The sequence below is a fragment of the Gekko japonicus genome, unplaced genomic scaffold (genome assembly GCF_001447785.1).
Source record: "Gekko japonicus isolate JY-2015 unplaced genomic scaffold, Gekko_japonicus_V1.1 scaffold1292, whole genome shotgun sequence".
NCBI lineage: Eukaryota > Metazoa > Chordata > Lepidosauria > Squamata > Gekkonidae > Gekko > Gekko japonicus.
In genome coordinates, this window is record NW_015165277.1 from 355,325 (window position 1) to 378,305 (window position 22,981).

A 22,981-nucleotide genomic window follows, 5' to 3' on the forward strand; every position below is an offset into this window, starting at 1 on the left:
TTGGGGTGAAAATGTGGCTTCTGTCCCCCCACCCCAAGCAACATGCCTTTGCCAAAGTTTGTTTTCAACCAGCCTCTCCCCGCCCCTTCTCTCTGGCATCCTCTTTGGATTTCTCCTGCTTTCCCATTCTTAGTTTCTTCAAAGCCTTTATTTTTTTGCTTTTGCTTTCTGAATGGTCATGCCAGGAAGCTGGGTGCTCTTCTCTTGCACAGCTCCGGTGAGACAGAGGTGAAGACGAGGGATGTACTAAAAGGAAGGACAGGATTGCCCATTGGAAACAAAGGGAGAGACTTGGAGGCCCATTGGAAATAATGGGAGCCAGGAATGCCAATTGGCTTGCATGGGCTCCATTGAAATACATTACAGTACAAGTAGAGTTGAAATAAAAATGTGGAATGGATTTTCCATTAGGGTCTCTGGAACACTTCTGTTACTCCTAGGGGCTGTCATTCCACTCCATGGTCTCTCATTCCAGTCCCAGAGTAGTTTTTTTTGGGCCTCCTATTTTCCATTCTGGGTCCGTCTGTCCCCCCCCCTGCATAAAGCGATTGCATAGCGGGGATCCATGCACTGCGTTTGAAGCAGTGAGTTCCAGTTCCTTTGGGGAATTCTTATAGGTGAAAGTGCGGAGTGGGGGACATGAGTGCTCAACCACCTGCCTCCCCTTTCTGCATTTCTCCCCGTAAGAATCCCCCAAGCAATTCTGTGAACATGAGAGCTGACTCAGGAAAATCCTCGTGGAAGTCGATGTTGGTAGTGCCTCTGGCTTGATTTATTTAAAAAATAACTCAGGTCGAATCTACATTTAAAGAGCAAAGGAAACCTAGAGTGTCTTTCGTCAAAGTGTAAAGCTGGCTTGCCAGCTCTGAGTTGGGAAATACCTGGAGATTTTTGGGGTGGAGCCTGAGTGGTGGGTGTTGCCTTCTGACACACTTCCGGTTATGTCAGGGGGTGTGGCATATGCTAATGAGTTATGCTAATGAGCTCCTGCATCTCTTTTTCTATGACATGACCCCTGCTTACCCATACATTATACTTTTAGAAGAATTTTAAATTATACTGAAATGACTTTGTACTTGGAACAAGTGCCTTCATATGATGAATTCAGAGCTTCTGAGATACCATACACCACACTGTATGTCAATGAGTGAAGCATCATTCTAGAAGAAAAGTAATATTCAAGTTGTTGCTTATCATGAGGCTAGAACCTAGGAACAGCTGAGAACTGTAGAATCCACAGAGGAATCAAGGAATAGTTTTAGCTAACTGAATTATATAACATTATTGATTGATACCTGGACAACATTATCACAGTTCAAACTCTGTTTGGAGTAGCAGTTTTTCATGAAATCCACTGATGATTGGAATAAATTTTATGTAACAAGAGATAAAAGGATAGTAAGTACCTCGTCAAGCTTCCAATGGAATTCTGCAGGACGGAAAGTATCCGCTTGATCAAAATCTTTACGCAACAGAAAGACAAGTCGACAATTGTGTACATAAAGCGCATAATGGTGCCGATTCATTTCTAAATATATATATAGAGAGAAAAAAGATTAAAAAGTATCTCAGTATGGATGTATAAATCAGAAATCAGAATATGCATTCCATTTATTTATCTCAATTCCAAAGTTATTTTTCTCCAAATCCACGGCAGTGATTTAAAATCAGAAACACCTTTAGGGTGGCTCTTATGACTGAATACATAACATTTTCAATACCAAGTTTTATTTATTCCTTTGAACTGTGAAAAAGGAAATGAAGGTATTAAATAAAGTGGATTTACCTGTCTTATCTGAATTACACAGAATAGTTTCTTTCTCTGCTCTTAATCCAGGACTTGGGCCATGTTTCATCCACATAGTAATGGTGAACTGATCAGTTAAATTCTTTGGTACAATTCCATCTGGGATTTTGGCTCCTTGCTTTCCATCAAATTTAAAAATCATGTCATTGCTGTCTATCAAAAGACCAGCTGTCCAGTTAGTTGCTGCACTGGGAGTGGGTAACAAGTCAATGGCACCTGATGATGCTCCTGCAGATGATATATAATGAACAAACTAATGAGATGCTAATGAGAAAGCTGTTCTCTTGAATTCACTGCAGAAATTACTTTGACATACCTAATCCCTTTCATTTATTACTAATGCTACCTTTGTTCTCAGTTCTTGACTACTGAAGAAAACATAATACCATTCCAAATATAAATGTATACATGGCCTAAAACTGATAAGGAATACTTTATTATACTGTATACATAACCATAGAAGATTGATCTCATATAAATTCTTTGGTGGGGGGAGCCATGACAGTGTAATAGTACATTGCTTGCATATAGAAGATCCCACATGTCTTAAGTAAAAGGATCTTAGGCAGCAATGCTGTGAAAGACATTGAGGGACAGCTGCCAGCTACAAAAGGCAATACTGATTAGATGGATCAGTGTTCTATCTTAGTACAGCATAGCTTCATATTTTCACGTATTCTTCACAAGTGAATTTTGAGAAAAGCTACTAGGGAGAGAATTCCACAGTTTGGGTGCCACGGACAAGAAAGTCCTTTTTAAGGCTCCCATCCATTTTGCCTCAGATGATAGGGACTCCTAAAAGAAGTTCGTTTGAAGATGACTATAATGGTTGGGTATATTCATATGGGAGTAGGCAGTCTTTAAGGTATGCTAGTCCCAAACCATATAGGGCTTTAAAAGTCAATACCAGCACCTTGAACTAGGCCTGGAAGCAAATGTAAAGCCAGTGTAGATGGAACAATATTGAAGTGATATGGTCTCTAAGACTAATTCTAGTCAGTATTCTTGGTGGAGCATTCTGCACCAATTATAGTTTCCAGACACTCTCCAAGGGCATCCCTACATTCACTGCATTGCAGTAATCTAATCTAGATTTTACCAGAGCATGTATCACAGTGGAAAGATCTGTTTTTACCTAGGAAATGCTGCAGCTGATTGACCAGATAACACTGGGGAAAAGAGCTCCTGGCTAAAGCTCCACCTGCTTTTCAACAGGGGGCTCAGGGCTAGCAGCATGCCCAGTCTGTAAACCTGTTCCTCTAGAGCAGGGGTGTCAAACTCATTTGTTATGAGGGCAGATCCAACATAAATGAGACCTTGCTGGGCCAGGCCATGTATGTCATAAAATATAATGCCAGGTAGTGGAGCTATACACTTTATAAAGCCGACACGGGGATTAAGAGGCTGGCCCGCCAATGGCTTGCCTCTTTTCTCCAAGGTCGGGGACAAAGGGTGGCAGTCGGGGATCAGCAGTCCCGGAGACACCCTCTTGAGTGTGGGGTGCCTCAGGGGGCAGTGCTGTCCCCAATGTTATTTAACATCTATATGTGCCCCCTTGCCCAGATTGCCTGGAGGTTTGGACTTGGGTGTCATCAATATGCAGATGACACCCAGCTCTATCTGATGTTGGGCGGCCAGTCGGACTCCAGCCCAGAAGACCACTATTGGGTGTTGCAAGCCGTGGCTGGTTGGCTCAGGCTGAGTCGGCTGAAACTAAACCCAGCAAAGACGGAGGTCCTGGGCCTAAGTCGGGTCAGTTTGGGGTTGGGGTTCCCTCTCCCAACCTTCGATGGGGCGCCTTTGGTGCCAGTGTCGGAGGTTAGAAGTTTGGGAGTGCTGCTGGACTCTGCTTTAACGATGGAGGCCCAGGTGGCAGCCACTGTCAAGTCAGCCTTCTACCATCTTCAGCTGGCTCGGCCGTTGGTCCCCTTCCTTGACTGCGATAATCTGGCCACAGTGATCCATGCAACGGTCACCTCAAGGCTAGACTACTGTAACACTCTCTACATGGAGCTGCCTTTGTCGCAAATCCGGAAACTGCAGCTAGTGCAGAATGCTGTGGCCAGGCTGCTGATGGCTCACACTAGGCAGGATCATATCAGGCCTGTCCTGAAAGCACTACACTGGCTGCCAATAGTGTACTGGGTTTGCTTCAAAGTGCTGGTTCTTTCCTTTAAAGCTCTAATATGGCAGGGCCCGGCATACCTGAGGGACCGCCTTTCTCATATGTTCCCCCAAGGGCACTACGGTCGGGGACAACATTGACTGGTAACCCCAGGTCCCAAAGATATTAAATGTGCTGTTACCAGGGCCTGGGCATTTTCGGTGGTGGCTCCTACCTGGTGGAATGAGCTCCCGGAAGAGATCTGGGCCCTGCAGGACCTGGTGCAGTTCCGCAGGGCCTGTAAGATGGAGCTCTTCCACCAGGCTTTTGAGTAGGAGCCACCACCATCACTATACCACCACCGTACCACCACCACTAAATGGAGTGGGTGTCATCGGGGAATGAGACGGCCCTGGGAGGAAGGACGGATTGCTGTATCACCTGGAGTCTACCATGTCACTCTGGGATCACTTTGTTATGTGTGACCCCATCTGTTATTTGTGACATCGAGAGCACTTGTATTTTTATATAAATGATTGTTTTATTGCTTGTTTTATCCTGTTTTTACCTGTTGAATCATGGCATAATGTGCCTTATTTGTTAGCTGCCTTGAGCCCATCCAGGGAGGGTGGGGTATAAATTTAATAATAAAATAAATAAATAAAGGACACAAACACAAAGATTTTTGAACTTTAAATAAAACATGCTTAAAACACTAGCACTCTTGCAATATTTTGTCTATTTAACAGTCTCTGATAACTGACATCTCTGCTCTGAATTATTGCATCAAAATGTCTGTGCTGTAGCAATCTTGAGTATGCTGTTCAGGTGTGTATCTGTATCTGTAAGCTGCAAACCTACTTTTGATTTATTGACATTCATTACAGAAATCTCATGCTCAGTGTTCCTAGTCTAGGACCCAGGGAAAAACATGAAATGGATGGGCATTGCAATCTTTTATACTTAAGTTGCTTCATATGCTGGTCAAGAACATGAGAAGGCATCCTAACACAGACTGAGGGCCATGTATTTGTCTACAAAACTATAGTCTTCCCCAGAGACTACAACTTCCTACAAAGGAAATGTGCTGGGGTGAACTTAGTCTGGACACACACTCTCAGTCTAATCTACCTCATGGGCTTGTTGTTATTCCTCCTCTAAAATAGTTCACATTGCTTTCTTACTGAGAAAGACTGGATCATGAGGGTATGAATACAGTGAAAAGGGGGAGGGAACCTAGTTGCACTCAGGAGAGTCCTGGCATAAAGAGCCCAACAAACACATACACACTGTCGCAAGACACACAAAAGCTCATAACATGAACAAAACTTTGTTGGTCTTAAAGGTGTTTGGTATTTCTCCCATGCGATTGAGGCATCCCAGCAAAGCAAGCTCTCCCTCGTTCCCTCCCTCCCTTCAGGGAGGAGCCTTAGCCAGTGGAAGGAAAGAAAGGCTTCCCTTTGTCTTTTGCAACCTGGCCATGAAGTGAGCTCTGGCTGTTCCCTCCCTCTCTCCTGTACTATTGAGAGAGACTGGTAAAGCAAGCTGTGACATGGCAGTAGCAAGAGAACTGGAAAAGGAAGTAGAAAACAGCCAGTGCCTTGTGGGCTGGATTGGGGCCCTCTGGAGGCCTGATCTGGCCTGCGGGCTGCATGTTTGACACCCCTGCACTAGGCCCTATTTTTGTCTTAACAGCAGCCATGATGAAGGTCCACACAGGACACAATTTCAGCACAAGTCTTTGAAAGCAGCACAGGGCTCAAATAAGACTAATGACTTCAGGTGTGCTACATCATAGATACTGTAAAGGCAACACAGGTGACTTGGGTCTGGAAATTCCATGAATATCTGGCACCAAAATCTGGCCACACAGTCTCCAGCTGTGTTTTTCCCCTATAGTTCATTTTCATGTCAAGAAACAAAAGCAAAGAATAATAAGCTCCTTGAGATGAAATTCATATAGTTTGAAGCCTGTGCTGTCATACTAACTTTATCTTAATAATTAAATTCCAATGGTTTCAAGCTCTGGAGTTACTAGTAAACATGTACTTGATGAACTGTACTTTATGAACTATACAAGACTTTGACTATTTTTTGTTCCACAAGTTATTATTTCTCACTAATGAGTCAACATCTCATTTTTTTCAAAATCATATGGATGACACTTTGAAATAATTAATTTTTTTTCTGTGCAAAGCATGCATCCATCAATATCATTATGCATAGTAAGGTTATTTCTAGAAAACAAGCTAGGAGTAGCAACAAATACAGCATGTGGTCAACAACTGTTGTTCCACTGTTAGATATAGCCCAGAATTTAAGAACTATCTTCTATTTCTTCCAACAATCCAGTTTCAAACACATAGCTTGGGTAGAGCTAGGCATAATACTTGGTAGAACTGAAGGGGTATAGGAACTCCATTCATTTGAATTATTATGGTAAATTCCAGGAAACATTGAAGTTCCTGGCAATTATCAATATTTTGGGAAGCTTGCTGGAAATGTCAGACCCCGACTTTCATTTTGTTTTTAAATGTCAAGAACTACTCAGCAAATCTGGCTAATGACCAAATTCATTCCTCATTTCCATAATGAACTGCTAAACACCAACATTCACCAAGGCCTATCTGTAAATGTCTAAAATAAGCTTATTGTTTTGTGTTATTTACTAGCATCCTTCAAGAATTTCCAGGTGCATTCAACAAATGATCAATTCCAATCACTTACTGGTAAATATCACTATTCAAAGACAAGCTGAAAAATTCCCAGAAAAAAAGAAAAAGAAAAATCCAAATGTATACCACATAATTTTTGTAGAGATTTTTCAGAGTATGTCTCACGATCACAGCCTTTTCCAATGTAGTTGGTCTGCAGTTCAATAGTGGTCTGAATGGAAGAAACTGGTCCATCACAAGTCTCCAGATGAATGCTGGGAAATAAAGGTATACTCCCGGACCCAGGCTTATACTCAATACGCTTATTCCAATCTGAAATGGGGGAATAAATCATGTAGTTTATCAAGGTATAAAGTAATTTCCATCAGATAATAGTTCGTTATATCAGTATATTTAATTTCCCACATGGTCCCATCTACGGATACCTAAATCCAGAAACTGAAGCCATGAACAGATGAGACAGGTTTTTTTTCAGACAAATGGGACCAGGCATGGCAGCAACAACTGGGTGACTTGCTGCCATGTGACTTGTATAACTCACCCAGGTCTGGCTGCTTGCAACTGTTCAACCTCAGCCAACCCACAAAAGCCAGGGCAGTGTAGTGGTTAAAGTTTCAGGCTAGGATCTGGGAGACCCAGGTTCAAATTCCCCATGTGCATAGAAGCTTGCTGGGTGACCTTGGGCTGTTGTGAGGATAAAATGAGGAGGTTGTGAGGATAAAATGGAAGAAAGGAGAATGATGTAAGCCGCTTTGGGTCCCCACTGAAGAGAAAGGTGGGGAATAAATGAAGTAAAGAAAAAATAAATGTAGTTGAAGATGGGGGGCCAAATAAAAAGTAGATTGGTTGGTTGGTGGGAGGGAAGGAGAGAAGGAAGCAGGTAATACTGAGAATGGGGGGGCTGCCAGGAGGAGGGAAAGAAAAAATAGCAGGGAGGGGAATATAGAGGGAAGTGAGATGCAGGTCCTTGAGAGTTCCCCATCATGCAACTGAGCTCAGCCTAGCAGCAGCCAGCACCATTCAACCGGACTTGGTCCAGCAGCCAACACTAAGGAACACAGCTGGAGTTTTCTCAGGGAGTGGTTGACAGGCATGGAAGGAGGGAAAGCTGAAGACAGGTGGGCATATAAAAGCTGGTGGGTGGGAGAGGCTATGAAGGCTTTCAGAGAAGGAAAGAAGAAATAGATGCCCCCACAAGTCTTTGCAGGTACCTTGTTTGTTTTACATATTTTTCAAGGAGGAAAGGGGGGGGGGGAGAGAAAGAGACAGAAGGCATGCAAACCAATAGCCATACAGAAATAGAAGCAATATTTGCTTTAAAAGAAAACAAATAATGTCTACAGTTCCAGGAGAACAGTATTGTTTACTAAATAAAAATGTCAATATAGGTATTAAACAAAATTAACTAGAATTGTTCGGGCAGCCCGAAAATAACGAAGATTAGGTTGCATAATGAAGAATTGTGCTTGATTCCTATTGTACCCAATACAAATTAGTATTGAACTGATCATGTACTTACATATGTCCATGGGTGATGACTAGCTCCATATACTTATCTCATTTCCTCTCCTTTGCCTCCCTCTCAAAATATATCTTTTCTATCTAAAAATGGCTTAACCTATTAATGCTCAACTTCTATGAAGTCTGTGTGCATGGAACCACACTTAGCTTACATAGATTTCTTCCCACACCAGTTCTCCCCATTGTCTCTTCCATAGTTAATATTTATATTGTAAAATAATAAAAAATAACTTGATCTGTCTGTCTGTCTGTCTATCTATCTGTGAGAGAAAATTCTATCATATAGACAGTACTTGCCTTGATGGAACTATTGCTGTGATTCAATCAAAGGCAGCATCATACACACACACATTTTATATATTATATATATATATAATTATATACACACTATATATATATACAATACATACACACACATACTCAGTATTCAAAGCACCATACGCTGGTTTCCACATGGCATCTTCTTATGCCCCCACCTCCCGAAGTTAGAAGATGCTTTGGAACAACTCATTACACATGAAAAGCTGCCACTGTAAGAAAAATCAGCACACTCCCTCCACACAACAAGCTCTTTGTATCCATATATTGTTTGTTATTATTATTAGCTCCACATACACACTTCTTATCTCTTCTTTTATTGACAATAATAACAGTACGAATAATAATAACTAACACAATTTTGTCCTGAAATGGAGGCCAAAATTTCAATCTATATATTATAGATAAATTATCGAATTTATCAAATACTATGGAGCAAAGCCCATTGTGGATGAAGACAACGAGCCCTAGAAAGGTAGGGTGGGTGGGTGTGTGGGTAGGTGGGCGATAGATAGATAGATAGATAGATAGATAGATAGATAGATAGATAGACAGACAGACAGACAGACAGACAGACAGACAGACAGAGGGGTAGGGAGGAGAAAGAGTGAGAGAGGGAAAGAATGAAGGGAGATAGGGAGAAACGAAGAGAGAGTGAAGGGGGTAGCGGCGAAAATGTGGCTGCGGTGGACGGCTCAGCTCAGTCGCCCCTCGCCTGCTCCCCGCAAAAATCTGTGAAGTGGGGGGGGAGAGGACAGTTGTAGCGGTCAGGGGCCAGGTCTACCAATATACTGGAATGGAGTGGGTAGATCTGTTCTCCAGAGGCCAGGTCTACCAATACACTGGAATGGGGTGGGTAGACCTGTTCTTCAGAGGCCTCTGGAGAACAGGTTTACCTACCCCATTCCACTATATTGGTAGACCTGGCCTCTGGAGAATAGATCTACCCACCCCAGTGTATTGGTAGACCTGGGCGCTGGAGGTCTACCCATCCCATCCCACTATATTGGTAGTCCTGGCCTCTTCACCGCTGCAACAGTCCTGATAGTGGAATGGGGTGGGCAGACTTGTTCTCCAGAGGCCAGGTCTACCAATATAGTGGAATGGGGTGGGTAGACCTGCTCTCCAGAGACCAGGTCTACTAAGATAGTGGAAGGGGGTGGGTAGACCTGCTCTCCAGAGGCCAGGTCTACCAATATAGTGGATTGGGGTGGGTAGACCTGTTTTCCAGAGGCCAGGTCTACCAAGATAGACAGGGAGGAAGGGAGGGAGGGCAACAACTCAGAGAGATGGGGAGAATGCAAGATGGGGAGGAAGGAAAGTAGAGAATGGGGGGGATAGAAGGTAAAGGAAGGAAGGGAAAGAGGGAGAGAGAGAAGAGGCAGATGTCCCAGGAAGAGAGAGAGGGAGGGAAGGAGAGGGAGGGGGGTGCCCCAGACCGTACCTGGTTGGAGTGCATTTCTGAGTCGGCGTCTCCCCACCTGGCCACCACCGCCACTGTGGGTGAGCAGGGAATGGCATCGCGGGGGCACAGGAGGCCTCTCCTCACTGGCCCAGCTCAGCGGGGAATGGGGGGGCCTTGGAGGCCTTCTCCCATCCATTCGGCTCTCCAAGCGGGTGGGAGAAGGTGGCACAGTCGTGCGACCTCAGAAGTGAGGGCAGGGGGTGGGCGAATACAGTCAGGCGGCCTCTCCCCTCGCTGAGCCCAGCCGGGGCTGAGTGAGGGCGCTTGGCTGGCACGGCCACCTCCGTCATCCCTGAGGACAGCCGGGGCCGCCCCCCCGCAGCAGGGCCCGCCACCTCCCCGTGCGAGGCTGCACCAGGCAACGGGCATTAGGAAAAGGTGGGGGTGACGGCCCGCATCATCTCCATGGGTGCGCTGCTGGCGGTGATGCCCGACAGCACTTGCTGGCTCCATAGGGCTCCAAGGGGTCTCTGAAGCCTGGGGGGGCGAAGACAGGCCACCGCTGTTCATCACGGTGGCAGCAGAGAGGCCGGATGCTGCTCGCCCCTCACAGAGGTCTCTCAGGAGCCTGAGAAGCCAGGTGGGGGGCAGCCGAAGATGGTGGTGGTCAGTGTGCCACCAGCGGAGGGGCCCCATGGAAGAGAGGTGAGTGAAGGGGTGGCCTCTTCAGCTCATACCCGGCTGGGACACTGCCACAAGTCAGCGTCCTCGCAGTGGGACATGGCGGCGGCGGCGGGCGAGGGAGGGCCTGAGTACGCCTCCCAGCATCCAGCCGCAGCAGCGGCTGAGCAGGGAAAGGTGGGGCGGGGGCATCTGGTGTTCTCTGCTAGGCCGTGGCTGCCTCGGCGTGGACGGCGGGTGGAGGCCTTCCCTCCCCCCCCCGGCAAATCAGCTGTCCCGCCCATCGTCCGGCCGCATGCCACCCAGGCAGAGATCTGCGGTGGGGTGAGGATCGGGCTGTGATCCCCGGCCAGTGGAGCATCTGTCCTGTCCAGGTGCTCCAAGGTGAGTGGGACCTCGTCCCTCCCCTCCCAGCCACCCAGCCAATGGCACCCCAGTAGTCCTGAGGGAGCCAGCCATCCTAGCCAGCGTCTTCTCACTGGCAGTTCTTGTGGCCAAACACTGTTGGTGTGTATCGAACGTTGGAGGCGACTACGGCTTTATATATAAGGGACAGATTTAAAAACAGTTTCAGTTAGCACATGGACCAAAAGGTTGATTCTTCTCCAGCATGGCAGCTGCTGTTCACCTCTGACTTACAGTAATTAGTGCCACAAATGGAAAGTGTTGCAATTTGGAGATGTAAGGTGCTATGAAGTACACCAGGGAGTTCCTAAGATCCTGACAGCCATTTATATTCCCAGGGAAGAGAGCTATAAAATGCACCAAGAGGTAAAAGACAGCAGAAATAACCATTTGCCTATCTGTGAGGGAGAGCAAGATGGAGATCGGATTCCCCTGCATGGAGCAGGTGGAGGTCACAATGTGCATTTGTTCCACAGACAACTGGGGTGGGCTGGGGTGTCAGAGGTAATTCTTCTGCATTGTTAAGTTTAGATCAGTGTTCTGTTTTCCTGTTCTTTTCATCAGTTCTGTAACCCAGTAGGCGTGATAGATTATTTTCCCTGCATTGTGCTCTAGCTTAACCTGCTACAATAAAGTCTTTTTCCTGTTTAAGAGAGCAGACTTTGATTCAGTTCCTCTCCGTGTGCCTTAGATCACTTGCTCATGCTGAGACACGCATGCACAGAGGAGAGCTGGAGCAACTGGGAAACTCTGCCCTTTGTACTTGCTCAGAGGCAGCCTTTACCAGTGTTCCCTAAGTTACTGATATTGTGGAAGGCTAGATTTTTAACATGGGGTGGTGGCACAATGAAGAGGAACACATTTTACATGCACACAAAGATATAATGAGATGGTTAGACAGTGTTATCAATGCAACGAACATGAAATTAAGCAAATTCTGGAGGACGGCTAAAGACAGGAGGGCTTGGCATGATGTGGTCCATGGGGTCGCGAAGTCAGACTTGACTGTGCGACTGAACAACAACAAAAGCACACATAGACCCAGTGCAGATTTATGACAGAAATAACTGTGTGTTGCTATGTATCATAGGAACAGCCCTATTCCACACATGTACCACAAAGGTCTGAACACAGGGAGTTTAGAATGACAAGTAGCATGCACTGGGAGCAGATTTCCATAAATGCTACCAGCCTGGTCAAATTTGCATCCATCTGTGGCCCCCATGGCTGATAGTCACCAAATGAAGGCCAAGCCAGCAAAAATCAAAACACTGGCAGAATCCTAGAATGATGAAGTCATAGATCTTGGTATGAAGTTTTGGTATGAATTGTTTTGGCTGAACTAAGAAGGCAGTGCGGAATTCACAATTTTTGTGGGTATGAATTAAGGAAACAAATCATGATGTTTATCACAGAGATTGGATAAAAAACTAGAATTTTTCACACACATGCACACAAAATCAGAAACATGAGTACTACGTGCAACCTGGCAACCAATCTGCATTTCAGCTCCGTCTGCAGCAGCAGTGTTTTCCTACGGAAAATAATCAATTTATGTTCATGCTTTTATAAAGCAGGAAAAACAGATCTGTAACCCAGACAAAATAAATGAATTTGTAATCAAATTATTTCAAATCTAGATCAAGTTACAAAAGGTTATTGCTTTTAACAACAGGGTCTCTACCAAAGTGTTACATAAAGCTGCATAAATTAATAGCAACACAAATTATAAAGGGCTTCTTCCAGTTTCCAATTTTAAATTGGAAATTTAAATCCAGTGTCTGTTCATCCAGATGTCTGATGACCCAAAAGATTTATTCCTTCAACACTGGCACACACTCCAGGAGCCACTGACCTTTTCAACTTGCAAAGTTATATTTTTCAAATAATTCATAAACACAGGATTTGCCAACCATTTCAGATTGGTAATATCAATCCTTTTGAAGCAGTTGTATATCTAAAGTAAAGAATGCAGCAATTTTAACTTTGTACAGGGAGTGTTGTTCCTACATATTGTGCAGAGTTGTTCAAATGTTACAAGTGATTTCTTAAATTAACAATCCTGTTTAAGATGTTTTACTAATCTGTACATCTGGATAACTGAAAGGATTTCTAGACAGAGCATGCTGATAATCTGCCACAGGAAGTGGTGGCAGCTACAAGTATGGACAGCTTCAAAAGGGGATTAGATAAACATATGGAGCAGAGGTCCATCAGTGGCTCTAAGCCACAATGTATAGATGGAGCACTATGTCTGGGGCAGTGATGCTCTATATTCTTGGCGCTGGGGGAGCAACAGTGGGAGGGCTTCTGGAGTTCTGGCCCTGCTGGTGGACCACCTGATGCCACCTGAGTAGCGGCCACTGTGTGACGCAGAGTGCTGGACCAGATGGGCCATTGGCCTGATCCAGCACAGCTTCCCTTATATTCTTATGTTCCTAGAAATTGTCTGCATAGGGATATTCAGATTATTTCAGATCAAAAACCGGGGTTTAGATTGCAAAACTTCCTTCAATTATTGCCATATCCTGTAACTCGCCTTAAATGGTTCTGTTGTATCTTTACTCAGACAGTCACACTTCGAAATTTGTTAAAACAAGAACAAAACCCACAGAATACCTTTCATTAGGACTGTGGTGAAATCCTTAATACCTCAGAATTTATATCAAACTTTGCAGTCATTGTATCTGTACTTTGTACAGGCTCAGAAGTTACATAGGGGAGAAGACAGATATAGATGAGTAATTTCCCAAGCACAGAGCTATCCAGCATCAGAGATATGTAGATAACTTCCAGGTCTGAGCTTTTCCAGCTGTCTTTCTCAGACTCCCTGCTTTCACTGCTACATTCCTGTTTCATGTTGCCTCTTGAACTGCCATCAGTTGTTCCATCCCTCTCTTGCATAGTCCCGGCTCCTTTCAGTCACACTCCATCCTCTTCCTTCCCCCAAACTCTGGCGTCCTTTGCCGCCATTTTGTTCCTAATTGCTCCCACCTGGGCTTCCCTGCTAATCTTCTGCTGGCTCTGAATATTTGTTTCAGTGTGCTTATTTTCATTAACAAAAACACAACAGATTATATTTACTACCATGCAAACTTCTCCTTGGGCAGCCAACAAATAGTCTAATCTATGGTTCTGTACTGCAACTGAAGAGGACCTAAAGAGCCTCTTGCTCAGGGTAAAAGAGGAGAGCGCAAAAGTGGGCTTGAAGCTCAACGTCAAAAAAACTAAGATCATGGCATCCGGCCCCATCACTCCTTGGCAAATAGAAGGGGAAGTCGCAGAAGTAGTGACAGACTTCAAATTCCTGGGATCCCAGATCACCACAGACTGTGACTGCAGCCATGAAATTAAAAGACGCCTGCTCCTTGGGAGGAAAGCGATGGTGAACCTAAACAGCATGATAAAAAGTAGAGACATCACCCTGCCAACAAACGTCCGCATGGTCAAAGCAATGGTATTCCCAGTAGTCATGTATGGCTGCGAGAGTTGGACTATAAGGAAGGCCGAGCGCCGAAGAATAGATTCTTTTGAACTATGGTGTTGGAGAAGACTCTTGAGAGTCCCTTGGACTGCAAGAAGATCAAATCAGTCAATCCTAAAAGAAATCAACCCTGACTGTTCCCTGGAAGGCCAGATAATGAAACTGAAGCTCAAATACTTTGGCCACCAAATGAGAAGGGAGCACTCACTGGAGAAGACCCTGATGCTGGGAAAGATTGAAGGTCAAAGAAGATGGGGACGGCAAAGGATGAGATGGTTAGACAGTGTCATCGATGCAACGAACATGAAATCGAGCCAACTTCGGAGGGCGGCGGAAGACAGGAGGGCCTGGCAGGAGCTGGTCCATGGGGTCGCGAAGAGTCGGACTCAACTGTGCGACTGAACAACAACACTGCAACTGAGACTAAGCATTTGGTTCCTTTTTTGTAAAGTATCTACAGGGGTAATGCCAAGAGCTTCCATGGCTACTGCTATATTAATGATAGCAGTCTCTAGCTCTCCTGCCTCACCACCCACCCAAAGAATGCTTACGTAGTTAAGGATCAATGACTGCAATACATATTGGGGACAAAAGCACTCCCTCACCTTTGCACAATTTGTCCCACAGAATGCCATTCTATGGCACTGCACTTGGGTTGATCAGAAGGTTACACAGTTGATATCTCTAAAATAAGTATTCTCTCTTTTCTCTTTGCTGAAATTTCTCTCAAAAAGATTTTGAAGCTTATAAAGACTGAGAGACAAGTGATCAAAATTTGCCTTTCAGTAATTTTATAGTTTTATACCTGCCTGGAATTTATAAAAATAAAGAAGAAATCATTCTGCAACTTAGGGAATAAATTGAATGCAGTGTACATAAAGTACCAAAGTCTGTCTTAGTTACATATGCTAAAATAGTCTTGTTCATACTATAGCAAAAAGGATTTGGACAACTGTGTACGGGTGAGTTTTGCTTATGGTTGCCAAGTCAGAGTTTCACCGCAGCGGGGGACTCCTGGCTGGTGGCTGAAGTGCACGCGCGCCGCATCCATGTCACTCGGAACTGACGCGACCACGCCGGGCAGGCTTGGGGGGAGCCCATGACCATCCGAGGGAAAACCATAGAGTTTTCTCTCGGATGACCGTGGCCCCACCCCTAGCGTGCCCGGCGTGGTCGTGTCACTTCCAGGTGCTGTGCACGTCAGGGTGGAGTTCCCCCCGGGGCCCAATCCGCCAGCGGCGGGGAACGGGCCTCTGGGGCGGGGTTTTCCTCACCCCCCAGGGGGACTTGGCAAGCCTAGTTTTGCTGCATACATACCTACTGCAATAATTCCACAAGCATACAGTGCCAGAAGGATTGAAAGTTTTACTGGAACAAAAGCAGGGCATTTCCAGGCCTCTGCTTCAACAAAAAACTAACAGCAGACAACCAGCCGAGGAAAGTGAAACTAAACTACAGCACATTTTCCAGCTCTAAGGGACCAGGAGAAAATAATTAAACAGTTCAATAAGGGAACATCACCAAATTCACAACTTGCCACAATATAACACCTACACATAATTTTTCATCAAACATTAGTATCTATACAGTGTTGCTCGCTAATTCCCATAAGGGAGCATGCAAAGGAAGTCTCACAGCAGATTGATTAATCTGTCCATTAAGGGCAATGGAGATGTACTGCACTCTGTCAAAATGTCTTTTTAAGCACATGAAGAAATCAAAATACAACACAACCTATATTTGTTACTGTTGGCAAAGTTTAAGCATGCAGAGGAATGGAGCACCAACTGTTTAAAGCAAATAACTTGGTTTATTAAAAAAGAAATAAACTCTGAGGCCAATTCTGCATTAAGGGTTTGCTTTCAGTAACCTGCGCGTTCTATTGGCCCAGATCTGATACATTGCCTAGCGTCCCTTTGGAAAGCCATCTGAGCCAGCGGTCCTCATGGGGGGTCACTCTGGTGGCAAGGAATCCTGCAAGCAGGGCCGTAGCTAACACAGAGCCCGCAGGGCCCATGGGGCCCCGCCCCCTCATGTTTTGGGGGGGCCACCTCCCTCCTGGGCTGTCCCCGAAGTGCCTCAACTTGCCACCTGTGTGCCACTTTGCACCTTGACTGAGAAACACCCCCACTTAAATCTTCGGACTGCAAAGACCCGGGGTGGAAGACAGCCACACCTTTTTTAAACTGGGGCGGGGTGATTTATGCAGGATGTCAAAAGCGAGAGGGGAAAGAGAAGCGGCCTTCTGCTGAGCCAGGGGTGCTGCGGCATGAAATTGACCAGCGTATTGAAACTGACTCGAAATCTCAAAGTCCCTTGCGAAACAAACACAACAAGGTTTACTGGGAAAGGAAAGGAAAGGGAGATCGGAAGGGCTGAGCCAGAAAATACAGGGGGGGGACTAATATAAAAAGTGCTTTCCTGGGCATCAGGCAGTTTGAGTAGACCTGGGTAAGACTCTGCTCAGGTCAGGGTTCCTGTGGAAATGGGGCCAAGTCAAAGGCAGAAAGGGAAATAAGTTTTTTAAAAAGGAGGAAAACCGGGAGGAAGGAAAAGGCAGCAGAAATGAAGGGACCGAAATGAAGGTGTTGAGGAAAGGGGGTCACCAGAAGAAAAGAGAAGAAAAGAAAAGTGTTTGGAGTGGCTGAGAGAACATGTGGCCTTCCGGTGGCAGTGAAGGGTTACCTATATTGATGTAGCCGTACTTGCTAGCTATCCTGTTGGCTTCAGGGAGCCCGCCACTTATTCTCACCACCCAGTGGTTGGAGTACACATGAGTCCTGCAGCTGCTGGACATTACCCCTCCACACTTGTTCTGGAACTTTTGATTAAATTAGCTGCCACTTCCACCTGGCCCCGTCCCAAAAAAGACTCTAGCTACGGGGCTGCCCGCCAGTCCTTATCGCTAGGCCACCATGCTTGTCCACCTGGAGTGCCTCGCCTCGTCCCATGTGTAGGCAGCAGCAGCCACATGCTGGGGGGGGGACTCCCAAGGAGCACTCCCTCCCCTGCCAGCCCACCGGGGAACTGGCAGCTGGACTGCCCCAAAGGAGAGAGACGAGAGGATAGCGGGAGGGGGTGGGAGCAGCATGCCCTGCCAGGAGCTGTGGTGCTTCCTTTTCTGGGAGAGCAGCGCTGTTTGGTGGGTGGGGGAGGGGAGTCTGCTGCGATGGATCCTACCAGCACAGAATCCTCCGCTGGGTGACTCAAATCTAACACACCCACCTCTCAAGCATGCCCTGATTGGCTGTACTGTGGTTAGACCCCCTAATTGGCCAGAGAAGTAGGGAAGGGTGGGGGTTGCTTTTTGGAAGTGAGGAGAGTGGCGGGAAAGGGTGGGAAGGGGCAAGACTAGGCAAGCATTGGGATACCCCGAGTCCAGCACCAAAGCAAAAAAAAAAAGATCATGAAAATCCCAGAAAAGGAAAGTGCGGGGAAAAGTGCATGTGAATCAGGTCAACTGGTGAACCCGCATAAACATATGGGGAAATGAAGAAGAAATTCAAATAATTTCAGGTGTCCATGTCAGGGCAGGAGATTGTGCGGAATCGGCCTGAGAGAACAGAGGAGAGGCACAGAGGCTTGACTACCTGCTGTGAGAGACAGGAATGAAAGGGGAGAGCTCAGTTGGGGCAGGAAGTCTCCAAACAGCCAACCGGGAGACAGGAAGGACATAATTTGAAATTGTGGGAAGCCCCTAATCTAGCTATACTAACTAGCAGTCCTTCAGCTATACCATATAGGCCGTTCTTCTGATTATCTTCAAGTAGGTGCACTATAGACCTTGTATATTCCAACAGTTACCTCATATGCTCTAATCCTACATGTACATCTATCCCAGTAGATTTTTAAAGCAGACCACAGAAGGACTAAAACTTTAGGATCGCCATGGGTCCCAGACTGCTCTTGCAGGCATAACTGGCAGCTGCTCCATACAAACAGAATTTCGGCAATTTAATCATGAGGATGTGTGATCAGTGGATAGAGGCAACCACTGATATGCCATTTTTGTCTTCCTGATAGAAATGAACAGCAGTAGGGGATGCTTTAGTTGTTTCTAAGCAATGAGGTACATTGTTTTACTAATACTTTCCCTCACTTGCCTGTCTCTGAAGTTCTGGTTATGAGTCTACCAGGCCTAGGGATGAGTGTTGAGCTTATTACTTAAACACACAGTGCACTTGGTTTATTTCCTCAGCTGTTTTATTTTTTATTATTATTACAGTAATAATTGCTTTAAAATGCATTCTGAGCATGCAATATATATTTTTTATTTCAAACTTTTATTTTTGGATATAACAACATATTCAACATTACGTTTCAAATAACATATATCCATATATCTTATCTCCTCCCCCCCTTGGTGGCTTCCCGCAATGCTCCTCCCTCCATTCCCTCTTTTATTTCTATTATCTTTTCACATTTTCATTCTTAAGTTTCAAGGTAACAATATTTGCTCTATTCATTCCATACCTTTATATATTTCTGCTCTTAATAATTATCAAAACAAAGTAAATTATGTTTTACATCCCAATTTTTTTCTAAATATTCTTTAAAGTCTTCCCACTCTTCATAAAATTCTTGATCTTCTTTGTTATTAAGTTTCTTTGTTAATTTGTCCATTTCATCCATAAATAATACTTTCTGTATCCATTCCCCTTTTTCTGGTATTCTGTCTTGTTTCTGGCATGCAATATTTTTATTCACTTTAAGAAATATGGACTATAAGTTAATATAGAATTCTCAAAATCAATTGCAGAACTGGCAATATTTTCTCTCACCACCAAAGAAACAGTTAATATCTCCGAAGAAATAGCATTATACCAACCTTGCCATCCAGGTTTACATACAGGCTTGACTTCAACTCGCACTAAGACGTCTTCAGTTGCACGTTTTTGTCCGCAATCAAGAGCAGTTACCATTATCTCATACTGGTGCTGTTTGTCATAACTCAGTTTTTCAGTATTTCTGATGTTACCTGCAGGCACAAAACAGGACAATAAGCAATAATTGTTTTAAGACACTATGTCCACACGCTTGTCATAGGAAAGATCTGTAGTAGCATACAAAGTGCCTGTAGCACACAAAAAGGTCACTGCAAAAAGAAACAGGTGGTAGAAATCTAGAAAAGGAGAGCAATATAAAGTGACACCACCTTGAAAGTTATCGAGACCTTTTGAAGAACATATCAACATTTATCACATCACTACTCTTTAGTAACCATCTTGTGAGAAATCGTTAACAAGCATTATAATTCTTTATTCATGGCAATTTGTACTTTATTGGACTTATAACCTTGGTCTGAGTTTATCAATTTTGTGTGGTTTTGGAATGTTTTTTGAAAATTCTGTCCATTATATGGAAATGAATGTTATTTGTATGAATTGCTGTTAATAGGAATTTTTGCTTACATGAATTAGATATTGAAAGTTATTGAATATTTGATTTATTTTTTCATAGTTAATGTTTCACTTGCTTTGCCTCAACCTTGAGGTGGAATCCTGGAATTAGAACTGATTTCCAGGCGACAGAGATCAGTCCACCTGGAGAAAATGGCTGCTTTGGAAGGTGGTCTCTATGGCATTATATCTTGTTGAAGTTTCTCCCTTCCCCAAACCCTACCTTCCTTAGGCTCCACCCCCAAAACCTTCAGGTATTTCCCAACCTGAAGCTGGCAACCCCACTTCCAGGGGGAAAAAATGGAAGTTAATATGGCAGACAACCAAGAATTTTGTGAGATATTCCTTTACACTGTTGCACAAGGACCCACCCTGCCATCTAGTCCATCCCCCTGCTCAATGCAGGATTAGCCTAGAGCATCCCTGACAAATCTTCCTCCAGCCACTGCTTAAAGACTGCTAGTCCTTAAAAGTGTTGTTCTGAAAAATAATAAATTTCCCATGAGGAAGAGTCAGAAAGTTGTTTCTGAGGATGATGCTGTCTGAGGTAAACCCATTCCAGTTGTATGTGCACTTCACTCTGGTTTGGTTTATTAAAAAACAACTCACAAACAATTATACATGATAACTGCTACAAGACTTGTGTTTCCAAAGGTCTGGAAACATTCAAAAGAATGGGGATTGGTTAAATAAATATTTCAAGATGTTAATAAAATGGGGGGGAGAACCTTGGAAGAAGGTTAAGTTAGATGGATACTATACAGAACTGATGATGTTCTTTATTTATAAGTACTATTGTAAATTTTTGTTTATATATATACATGAATGATTCTTTTGTGTACAAATGACTAAAGAACTTCAAAAGACTTTCTTTTGACATTGTGTGGTTGAACTGGGAAAGTGAATTGGTGATAAAAAAAAAAGACCTCTTTGTTCCCTTTGGCGAATCTGATCAGCTTTTTAAAATGACACTATTGTGGAACCCACTGAAAAATAAAATTCTGCAGCAACAAAATCAACCTGACAGAGCATAAATGTGACAAATCACCTGTCCTGGTAACAAAGAAATAGCAGCGTTCACAAGAAAATGAAAAGGGAAAAAAAAAGCAGCAGGTGGCTTCCACTATCTGGAGGGATAGGAAGCCTTCTCATTCTAAAGCATTCTGTGTAATTAATGAGTTCAGCATTTTAATTCAGGCCATTTTTGCTGAATGACAGTTCCTTCTCTACCTGAACCATGGAAAGTATAATACATATTTCACATTATTTGCACTAACAGATTAAAGCTTTCTGTAGCCAAGGAAAGTTTAATCTTTCTCCTATCCTGAAGCTGTGCTCATTTTAAATAGGTATTCATGTTCTATTCTGTATATCCTACAGACTGACTAAAGTGGATTACATGACTAAAATATTTCACTCAGAATATTGAACCATTTGCTACCTGAACCTCTGTAACAATTAGTTTGAGTCTTCAAGCTAAATATATCAAGAAGACAAGCTTACTGGGTCTCTTCCAACAATACAAGCGGGGACCCACAAGAAACTTGCAGGAGTGGTTATCCCATTACCCCCCCTATGCTTCTTCCTCTCTCTCTCTCCTTCTCTCTTTCTCCATACTGCCACCCCTTTTCTTACTGTCTCTCCCCCCTCCATGTCTGTCACTTCCTTTCTGCCCCCACCCCATCACTCTTTCTGCCCCCTCACTCTCCCGGCCTCCCACCTCCCCCCACACACAGCAGCAGTGGCAGCAGCCACTCTCCAGAAATCACACTAGATTGCCCAAATACAGAGACCAGTTCCTCTTAGTGTTGCCAGCTCCATGTTGGGAAATTCCTGGAGATCTGAGGGAGGAGCCTTGGGAGGATGAGGTTTGAGCTTTGAAGTTACCTCAGCAGGATATAATACCATAAACTCCACTCTTCAAAACAGCCATTTTCTCCGGGGGAACTGATCTCTGTCATCTGGAGATCTCCAGCACTTACATGGAGGTTGGCAACATTAATTCCCCTAGAGGAAATGACTGCTTTGGAGGGTGGAGTCTAGGGCATTATATCTGAAGTCCCTCCCTGCCTCAATCCCCACCATCCCCAGGCTCCATCCCTCAAATATCCAGGAACTTCCCAACTTGGAGTTGGCATCCCTATCTTCTTCCCACCCAACAGCCAACCCACCTTTATCTGCCCTCCATCTTCAGCTTTCAATTTCCTTTCCCCCTGCAGCTTCTTCTGAGGAAAACTATGGTCTTTCTCCACAGTGGGGACTAAAGAAGTTTACATTATTCTTTCATCCTTTTAATCCACACAACAACCCTATGAGGTAGGTTAGGTTGAAAGTATATGACTGTTCCAAAATCACCCACTGAGCTTCCACAGCAAGATGGGGATCTAAACCTGGGTCTTGCAAACCCTACTCTGAAGCTCTGACTATTATACATTGACTTTCATAGGGTAGCTGCAGCCAAACCTAGTTGAATCATGCAAGTCAGGTGGTATCAAGTCACCCAGAGTATGCTGCCAGGCCTAGGTTTGCCAGCCTTCGGGTGGGACTTGGAATTTCCCAACCTGGAGTGGGCAATCCTAATCCCAAAACTGGCTCCAAAATAAGCCTTGAAAGTGCCCTGCCCCCCCTGCCTTTTTAACCCCTCCCCCATCATTCATACTGCAGGAGGAATCCTCCCCAATCCAAGCTTCCCCCCACATGAATCAGCCAGTCTATCTCTCACTGTTGATGCAGCATGGCCTGGAGTAGATCCCTGTGGTGGCTATTTCAAAAGGCAGCGGGGGGGGGGGATTCAACCCTACTCAAGGGTTTTTTTATTTTTTTTATTTTTCTGCAGTCCAAGGGAGTCCCTTGAGTCTGTAGAAAAACCTGTTGGGGGAGAGTGTGCCCCCTATCTGTGGAAATAAGTATCAGCACACAGAGAGGACTTTTGAGAATTAGATATATAGATAACTCTAGAAACCTACTGTAAGTCTTACTTAGTATCAGTAATATCAACTGTTAGCCAAATTGCCTTGAATTCTCAATTAATCTAGGGGAAGTTATGATTATTAATTGGCAACAGGCAATAGGCAAGTTCAGGAACACCCCGACCCTCCAGAAAGCGGTTTAGAGAGCCCAGGTGTCCCGAAACCCAGAAGACAGGGGGGCGGGCACGAGTGCAGGAGAACCGGGGAAGCTGG

At 44.6% G+C, this 22,981-nt stretch overlaps 1 protein-coding gene across 1 annotated transcript in view; it reads right to left on the reverse strand.

The window, feature by feature from the left end:
- The window catches only part of CLSTN2 (calsyntenin 2), a gene marked incomplete at its 5' end in the record, with an annotated part of 143,569 nt that overhangs the window by 98,022 nt on the left and 22,566 nt on the right, over window positions 1–22,981 (reverse strand). The window contains 4 exons of the mRNA XM_015410274.1: window positions 1,407–1,528; window positions 1,787–2,035; window positions 6,713–6,898; window positions 19,229–19,378. Coding sequence (XP_015265760.1) covers window positions 1,407–1,528; window positions 1,787–2,035; window positions 6,713–6,898; window positions 19,229–19,378 — 707 coding nt within the window. The remainder of the gene's footprint in view (window positions 1–1,406; window positions 1,529–1,786; window positions 2,036–6,712; window positions 6,899–19,228; window positions 19,379–22,981) is intronic.